This window comes from Paramormyrops kingsleyae, chromosome 11 (genome assembly GCF_048594095.1).
Source record: "Paramormyrops kingsleyae isolate MSU_618 chromosome 11, PKINGS_0.4, whole genome shotgun sequence".
Lineage (NCBI taxonomy): Eukaryota > Metazoa > Chordata > Actinopteri > Osteoglossiformes > Mormyridae > Paramormyrops > Paramormyrops kingsleyae.
The window spans coordinates 21,441,120-21,450,884 of record NC_132807.1 but is presented as its reverse complement, the minus strand read 5'-3'; the positions used below and the strand labels follow the sequence as shown (position 1 = coordinate 21,450,884).

The window sequence follows — 9,765 nt, the reverse complement described above, 5'->3', positions numbered from 1 at the left end:
GCTATTGATGTGGTGTGTAATTGTCTTTTGACACACAACCCGGGTGTTGATGAAAACGTCAGGTGTTTATTGTTTGTGTCTGAACATTCGCGTCCAGCAGGATGAGCTGTCAGGGCTGCAACTGTCACTTGCATCGACAGAATGCAGCCTTCCCTCTTGCGCACAATCGGCACTGCTGGTCAGCATGCATTGCACTGCGATCCCAGGGGCGCCAGTGCGCCAAATGCAGTGCAACTAGGTAAACCATCCAAAGGTTCCTAAAGACTAAATCTGCTCCCACATATATTTGCAATGAAATACAGAAGCATATGTCAGAGTCTTTCGAAATCTATTGCATAGAATTACAGCTGTCAGTGGTCTTTCCCCAAGTGGCATGAAAGGTGAAAGCTTCTGCGTAATTTCTGGCCAGTGAAAAGTGCAACCCAATCCATTTCATGTGAATGTAAAGCATAATTATTTTACAGCTGAGGCTGTTAGTAATTTTCATTTTACAAAAAAGGAATGATTGTCAGAGGCAGGAGTATGCAGTATGTAATAAATGTCTGGAAACAAAACAGAATACGTTGAGAAATGTGATTCAAGACCACACATGTTAAAGGGTTAGTTTTGTGACGCAAAGCCAAAGATTCAACTGAAATGTCACCACATCTTCTGCTCCCCGCTATGAAAAACATAAAACCTTTATGTGATGACAAGCCATCTTTATGCAGTCAGTTGAAAATGCTGAGTATCATTAAACCCATCTTGGGGGAACATTCAGAAGATATCCAGTGACATCCACATATGCCCATTTGCATACGCAGTGAATGGCTGACTTGCTGGTTTCACAGTTGGGGTTCAAAGGCTTCAGACAGGTATGTAAAGGTTAGTGTTACGTGCCTGGGGCTCAGCTCTCTGACAGCTGCGGGTAAAATGACCACACTGGAAGCAAACGTACAGTGTGGCCTCAATACTGCAAATTGTTCACAGCATGAAAGGAACTGCAAAAAGGGGAAAAAAGCAAGTAAACGTAAAAATCCTTAGATAAGTATCTTAGGAAAAAACAGACGTAAACACTTTATCTGATAGGGTTCAGGGTTTGAAAGGCCAGTGGTAGAATGCCCAAGTTTGTGTTTGTTCTTCAAGCCGGACGAGGAGATTCCTAAAATCAAACGATGAAGACGTCTCATGGCTTCTCCTTTTCCCATCGGCTACTTCGGCGGTCAGGCTCAGTCTGAATCGGAGTCGGAGTCGTTTGCTGCGAAACAAAACCAAAATGGCCTTAAGTATGTTTATAGCAACGAAGGAAGTGGACCTTGGCTTACAGTAAAACGTCTGTCCTCTCCACCCACCGCTTGCTAAAAAACAGCATCGTTTTTGGGTGGTTGACAGAACCACAAATACTTTACGGCTTCACATGGAAGGCAACTGAATATGAGACTTGGGAGGCTGATGCATACCAACCCTGGCAATGATGCACAGAACTTATGTGCATATAATGCATCCTTTTATAGGAGTGTGACATCGTAAATTATGCCTGATCTACTTCATTTTCTTCAATTGGCCTAATATGACACAGTCCCAGCACTGCAGAAACCAAGAAATTACCAGTGCTATGCACTTAAAACAATTTTGCCTTTGCTGAAACACATGGTGGGCAAACTCTGAAGCTCACGAAATGGACGACATCTATGCAAAACCATGTTCTCCAAATGCATCTACAAATCTAAAGTCATCAGGTTTCATTGTCACACATAGCTTCGAATTCACTGAATTTCCTCAGAAATCTGCCATACAGACAAACATTGAGGAGCTTCTTGGGACTGGCTCTCGCGTCCCTCGGGGCAAAGACTGACATCAGGTGACCGCACTGTGACTACTTGACGAGAGCTATTTTGGATGCATTATTCGGAAGGGGAGCTTGGAAACAGGAAACATATGGCCAAAATCATTTGTGTCTATCAACAGCTAGTTCAAGCTGCAGATGGTATTGATGTAATACCCAGCTAACTGCAGTAAACTTTCTAAAATGAATAAATGAAAAAAAACTACATAAGTGACTATATGATGTCACTAAAATGTTCTCATTAATGTTTTTACAGCTATATTTTGGTCTCCCAAGATATGTGTGTCATATATATATATATATATTCCTGGGGTGACTTGATGGTTCAGTGTGTTTCTGATATGGTTGTTTCTCCCTAGTCCAAAAACATGCAGCTAGATGAATTGCTGTATCTAAATTGCTTGTGCCATGTGACTATGTGTGAGCATGTGCATGCAGGTGGCATGCAGGGGTCTGCATGCCTGTACCATGTGACTGCATGCGAGCGTGTGCGCTGACATGCCACCTAAGGTGTTCCCATGCCATGTGCCCTTATGGGACAGTTACGGAAAATGGATGTGTACGTTCATCCTGATGTTTGCATGGTAGAAAGCCAAACAGAAAGAGGTTTACCTGCTTGCGGTTCCTCATCGGGTGTTCTGCCTTGCTTAAGGAAGGTGGCCAGGTCATTGAAGATGAAATAGAAATCTATGGCGAAAACAATGGTGGCTATGAACCCAAAAACCTGTGAAGAGAGAGGCCTTTGATGGTGAGTATGGCATGAAAAGAACCATGAAATGATGTAAGATGAGAGAAGGCTGGCCGGGGGTGGGGGAGGGGGAGGGGCACACCATTGTAAACTTCATCTGTAACACAATACACATGGGCAATGCCTATGGCATAGGAAACTTCAAACGCCATTAAGGTGCCATTGGTTAAACGTCACGGAAGCACATTGTGGTTCACCTCACGCCTCAGATTGATATGCTGAAATGGGGAGATCCCCAAGGTCGACAGGTCACGGCTTACCCCAGCTGCGCTGGAGGCCCCACCCGAGTACTTGGAGACTGAAATTATGGAGATGATGAAGTAGATGATGGAGGCAGTAACACAACGCAGGAAATCCTAAAAAGTGGAAAATGCAGCAGCGGCCATCAAAATCGTGTGAGCGGTGGAGGGGGGGGGACGGCCGAGGATGGGCTTGGTGTGGACACTTACCACCAGAGGCCAGTAGAAGTCCTTGAACCGCTCATTGAACTTGGTGGAGTAAGCAAAGTAGAAGAAGATGGCCATGAGGAACTCGACGAGGGGGGCCGTCGTGAACACTGCCGCGGAGGATGCCACGAAGCACACGAAGGTGATGAAGGTAAGAACCTGGCGTGAGAGGGAAGGTGAGTGCTGGATGTAGGGTGACCACCTAATCCATGTCAGGAGGGACACTATGAGCTACAACAGGATTTGTAAACCACCATTTCATACATTTCAATTAAAAGGAGCAGGATTTCACTTAAGCACTGGGTTCTTGCCGTACGCTGATTGGTCAGTCTCCTATAATCATGCATATGTGTCAGTAATGTTAATGCGAAACAGCTGGATGAGTCTTTCAATCTAGGAACTAACCAAACATTTTAGCAGAGCACAGAACCCTTTCAGCTTTAAAGTAGTTTGTAAAAGCTGAAGTAGCTCATAATGTCCCTCCTGACATGGATTAGGTGGTCACCCTAGCTGGATGTGGGAACCCATCTTTGGTAGAAACTAGCAAGGAGCAGACAAGTCAACAGGTCGCCTTTTTGTTCATTTTGATCTAGAGGTGTCTGCTTAAGCCTCGACACTTGGCGTGAGGTGTGGCGGCATGAACGGCAGACCCCAGCAACACAGCGAAGTGCTACCAGAGCTGGGCCACGGGCTGAAATTGCCCTTAACGTTTCGCTTTGGTCGTATGCCAGATGTCTCTCTCTGCAGAGCTATCGCGGCCAATGACTTCCTGTCTGCAGCTGCCTCGCAGCGGGTGAGCTATACGCACACCTCTCCTTCCAACGAGTGCTTGGGAGTCGTCGCATTCTTTTCCGCAAGGCCTTGCGCAATGGGAAGACAGTGTGTCTGAGATAATGAAATGCACATTTACTGAGTCTGCAGGTGGCATGCCTGGATCTGCATGCTCAAAAACACAGAACTTTCAAACTTTTGCTCTGCTTGGATGCTGCAGCCTATATCCTCTTGCTAAACGATTTCACACTTGAAAGGGGCGTGTTTTAATTGAGCTGACGCTGTCATGTTCAGGCTGATCTGGTCACTGGAAAACCACAGACAGACCTTTCTGGAAGTCCCCAGTACTGCAAACAGGCAGCCTTTTGTCCTCACTTAACTTTGGAGACAATGTGATAAAACTATCAGAAGTCTATCAGATGTCTGATAGATCAAACATTTCTTGCTTGCAGTGTATGCAGCTTCTACAGGGCATGATTTACATCTTTGTGATTTCAAGACATCACGCCTTGGGTTTTGCATGTTTTCAGGTTCCCTTTTTACCAATGACCTCTGTTGATACTGTACTAAAATACACATAGCCTAAGATATTAGGATCACATTGGATGCTGGAAAGGAAATACGTTGTCGATGGACGTGATGAATATATATCTTTCATGTTTGGCCATAGTCAGAGAAGATACTGAGGTACTGATGCATCTTGTCAAAATTAAGCACTGTAACAAAATATAATTCTAAGAACTACATACTTGACACTCGTGACGAGTACAATTTGGGAGAACCTTTTCAACGGGTGAACAATCACATCAGGCATAGTTGGCTTGACCTATTCATTGGTTTTGACAATATCCAGTGACTCGTGCCGAACATTACTGAATTAAAACAAATACAATCACTGACAGATAGACACTGTGCCCAAGGATATAGGTTTAAGTGTGGATGGGAGGGACAAGCCCCAACCAACATTGTAGGGGCACCATGTGGGATTAGGGGCTTTGAAGTTCAGGGCTGATTTGGTCCCAAAAAACTAGTGAAACAAAATGGCATGAACACTGGTCATTCTGCGGAGAGGAAGAGGGTCAGGGTGTACAGGAACACCCCCCCCCCCCCTCAATGTTTAAGCAGTCATGTGACATCGCAATGAGTTACATGGAGAGAAAGCATGCGTTTTCACAGATATGCTCCCTTAAAATCAGTGTTTCATGTTGCCGAGTCCAATAAACGTGTTTCGCTCAGAAAATTGTCTCTTCTTAGGAGCTACATAAATAGCCAAAACATTATTAATTTTGTGTTAACTAAATAACTAAATAAATTTGAATGGGATGTGCTCTCCATACATTCCAGGTTTACATTCAGTGCATGCATTTAATCTAATTTTATGGCACAGTAGCTCGATCGTTTTACCAATATATTATTATTACCATATACTTACAACTATATTTTAAAAGAATAGGAATATAATCGCTATATCCGTCATTGACAAAATCTGATGGCAAACGCAACTGCAGCCACTTTGAACACTACCGGTACTGCCAAAATATTTTACGCATGATTCTAGCATAAGAACCACATTTGGAAATGAGGATTAGACATATTTATGATGTACACGTTTATATATTAATGCAGTAATGCCTCGCTTCAATCTGTTTCTGTTACTTTGAACTAAAAAGTAAAGTCCCTACTTGAAACCTGAAACCTCTGCGATACTCGTAGCATCTGGAATATGCAAAAGAAAGGAAATCCCCACAACATCTTGATATGAAAATATAGGAATATGCAGGAAAGTATTTTTACCACTTCAGCAGCGAGAAGTTTCCCTTTTCGCGAAGCGATGAAATCCTTGTTGAGAAGGAGACCCAGAGCGCCGGGCTGCTGCCGTTCGCCGGCGGGATCCTCCATGTCTCCCATCGGAGCGATAACGCTTTGTTTTATTCAAAAGTTTTATGTGCCTTTTAGATTGTCCACAGCACTGGAAATTAACTTCTGTGAACTTAAAAAGACCGTGGGTCTTTCAGACTGGAAACGGAAATAATCACACACGCGGAAACGGAGCGTATCCGACAAAGCAGCAGCATCGGAACAGTCCAGCGAAAGGATGTTTCCAGGCAAGGACGAGCCCAGGGATTTCATTTTCACTTTTTAATGTAGCATTTTTTTTTTTTGCCTTTTAGAAGAAGTTTTGGTTCCGGGCTTTAGTATTTGGAATCGCTGAGTTTAAACGTATAAGCATTAAGCAACCACAATATTCTTTATACAAGAACACTTTTACACTATCGTTTTATTGCAAAGCTATAGGCCTATTAAATAAAAGAGCAAAAGAAACGTTCTTCATAAGTTATGTAGGCTACACACACACGTCACACAAGTTAATACTTTAGGAGTAATTTATTAGTAGTATTAAATGTGAATTTTATTAACAATCGATAATAATAATAATTAATAAAACGTAATACCATATTGCAATGTGAACTGCCCCTCCCCATAAAGATCCGCGGTTAATGTGTAATATTATATAGTGTAATATTTAGAAATGCTGTTTATCGCTACTTTCATTGTCATATTACTTTTTCACATTATGCCAATATGATCTATTGATCAAGAATGGTTTATCATTCTTTTTGTGGGTGTACTGAAAGTTCAAGCTTCGTTGTCTTTAATTTGCGGTATTTGTGGCCTTGTTGAAGATCTTCCTAAAAAGAAGGATGCCATCCACGCTCCAAATGCAAGCCGACATCGTCAAGACAATCTGGGAATGCATATAAAGAGAAATGGGAGGACAACGCTCTGCCATCGTCCAACAACTTATCAAGTAAAGAGCAGTGGGGGTGATCTGGAGCATATCCTAGGCATAATTGGGCAGGGTTGGAACCTAGTCCGATCAGCATAAGACACAAGGCAGGGATATAGCCAGGATTTGATGCCTTTCCATCACAGGGCACATCCATCCATCCATTTTCCAACCCGTTTATCCTTCTGGGTCGCGGGGGGTCCGAAGCCTATCCCGGAAGCTACAGGCGCAAGGCGGGAAATAGCCCAGGACGGGGGGCAGCCCATCGCAGGGCACACTCACACATGCACACCTATGGGCAATTTAGTAACTCCAATTAGCCTCAGCATGTCTTTGGACTGTGGGAGGAAAACCGGAGTACCCAGAGGAAACCCCACGACGACACATGGAGAACATGCAAACTCCACACTTATGGAACCCAGGTGGTGAAATTAAACTCTACAATAAGATAATGTTAACTGTGATTGCTACACTAGATAAAAGCACTGGGTAAGCAATTAAGTACTGAGCGCTGATGAGCACGTCTAAGAAGATGAATAACGTACGATGAACTTACCCCTCCAATCAAAGTACCTTTAGCTGAATAAGTGGAGACAGCTACAAGACTGATGATGAAGATGAAGACAGCTGCAACAAGTGAGTTGGCAACATCCTGAAAAATGGATGGCAGACTCACATCTAAATACAGTTTTGTAAAGTTGCGGCACATAATTAAAAATGTTCTTACCATTAGAGGCCAGCATAAGTAACTGAACCTCTTGTTGAGCTTTAATAAGTAGAGCAGAAGAAACGCCAGCGTGATGAAGAACTCCAATCCGGCGGCGGCGATGTACGGCCTTTCTGCCGCCACCGCGAAACACACAAATGCCACGAAAGCGGCCAGCTGGAGGAAGACGATCGCTGTTCATACCGGGACACATTGCTCGTCTGTGTGGTGTACAGTCTAACTTATGTTTTTTATGTTAGTTGTAGTTAACCGCTCATCTACAATATACCATATGCATAATGTAATGATTCTGCGTTAAAATGCAATATCTCCTCGAATGCATCTAAAATGACACCTTTATAAAACATCCTGCGTTAGTAGAGATTAATATGTCATGGCACCTATCATACAAATAATACTCTGTCTATAAGGCCACTTAAAATTAATAAATTGTTTTACATGACTCAAACTTCTAAAATATTGCTGAGTCGGGGATTTTATATTTTATATTTTATATTTTTAGCGAAAAGACGAACGGCACTGTTGTACTAAAACTAGAAAATTAAACTTTAATTTGTCAGTATCTCAACATTTTAAACTCTCAACAGTTCAAACAATTACAAGAAAAGAGAAACCTTAAAAACAAATGCCTAGTCTAAGTGTTTAATGGTCTTGCCACAGAATGGCCCAATAAAAGCGTCCTCCTGACAATAGCAAAACAACAGCAAAATAAAAAATATAAAATGTTAAAAAAATCGAGGCGGCACCAAAAAATTGAGGCGGGCGGCCATGTAAAACAATTTATTAATTTTAAGTGGCCTAATATGCATATGTGTAATTTCTTAGACAAATGTCCGTTTTGTTGCAAAAAAAGTTTTCCTATCAACTGTCATCGCTCTCTTAAGCTTTTGAACTTTGAAATTTACCTCGATGAACACGCAAACTGTTAATAAGCAAGATTCACGAAAGTGAAAGACAATCCTTTTTATTGTGACAGAGGGCCTGTATGCTCCGTTCTGTACTCCACAGGTGTATTTCATTGACCATTATTTCAGTTTGTAGCAGAGATCAATATATTAATCAAATATCAATTAAATTTGTGATATAAATATGAATTCAGGTAACATTTATATTCAGATCTCATGTTGCACACAGCTGGAGAACATTAGGCAAAACTCAGAGTTAAATGTTTATTAACAGTGTGATAGATTTCTGAATACAATTTAGAAATGTTAAGCGTTTTGCATTTGCTGTCTTTTCAGAGCAGAATGACTTGAGCAGCTACAGCGGCAAAAAGAATATTAGCAACAAAAGGTCTTACCAGCTCTACAATTTTCAGTCTACCCCTCAGAGTTTTAAGAAACATGGTATCGACTTCCATAACGGCCCATAAGCATGTTAATTTTTGCCTAGGAACATGAAGACATGTACTTCCTCATCTTACCATTTCCTTTTACCGGAAATTTCTGAAGTGAAAAAAATCTGTAGTGTAACGCGATGAATTCAGGAGTGTTACACAACTTGAACAGTCTGTATACTGCTGAGTGTTATAACATCAGTGTCAAGATGGAAAAAAGTAAACCAGATTACCTGCAACATCTTGCTGGATATTTTAAAATGAATTAAATACTGTAAGGAGCCACCCACTGGCCAAACAACAAAATCCAGTTGGACAGTCAAAGGTTTTGAATGCATTTGTTTTCCTGAACCTGCACAGAGAGTTACTTGCCTTGTTAGACAAAACCTATTTGAGTCTCACTCCAAGATATTTAGTTTAAGGATTGCTTTAGAATGTCTTATGATATTCAGATAATTTAGACTGTTCTTAGTATTTCAAGGCTTCCTACTCTTATTAACTTATCTTGTTCCTACTTGTTCAGTCTAGATTGTAATGTTGCACAGGATTTACTTTTGGCCGATGAAGTGATGTACACGGACACAACGTGTAACCAGCCTGGTCTTGTCTCGGGACTGCAAGGTGGCTACAAGCAAACATCAGAATATCAGCTTGGTTGGTCAGTTCAGCTCAATCACTGGGTTTAACTGAATGATTCACCTCAGGGATTCAGCATGTCGATGGACTGTACAGGAAGATCAGTGGCCCAGTTTGCGTGATCATTGCAGTTCAAGTACCGTATTATCATGCAAGCGACATATCAGTAAGATTTCAGTAAAATAAACATTTAGTTCTTAGTTTCTCAATGCAAGTTGTTTGTTTATTTTCATATATTTTTTAAATAACTGGTATCTGTGTCAGATAGGTTTGTTAATTAGCTTAGCTGATCAGGCATAAAGCTGCATTTTGGTCCAGAAATCCATGATGACTAATTAATTAACATTTTAATTAATTTTTATTCATTAATGAATGCTGTACTATGCTGGATAGTTCAGTTAGATGGAGTTCTGGAGGGTTGGTAAATGGCCACCCTATCTCAACAAGACTGACATCAGAAGGAGGGAGCAGAGTGGTGGGTTGGGCTG

The 9,765-nt window shown here is 41.7% G+C and overlaps 1 protein-coding gene across 2 annotated transcripts; it reads right to left on the bottom strand.

Annotated features, from left to right (window-relative positions):
- Positions 1–46: 46 nt before the first annotated feature.
- On the bottom strand, positions 47–9,463 carry LOC111832993 (CKLF-like MARVEL transmembrane domain containing 3). Of its 2 annotated transcripts, XM_072718236.1 has the most exons (7): positions 8,606–9,463; positions 7,306–7,461; positions 7,135–7,230; positions 3,023–3,178; positions 2,834–2,929; positions 2,438–2,549; positions 47–1,237 (listed from the first exon to the last, which is right to left on the bottom strand). In XM_072718236.1, exons 1-7 carry the CDS (start codon positions 8,663–8,665, stop codon positions 1,209–1,211), a joined length of 705 nt encoding a protein of 234 aa, XP_072574337.1. In that variant the 5' UTR covers positions 8,666–9,463; the 3' UTR covers positions 47–1,208. The 2 variants fall into 2 exon arrangements, with proteins under 2 accessions (XP_072574337.1, XP_072574338.1); XM_072718237.1 differs by lacking the exons at positions 7,135–7,230; positions 7,306–7,461; positions 8,606–9,463 and adding an exon at positions 5,585–7,046.
- Positions 9,464–9,765: the final 302 nt, after the last annotated feature.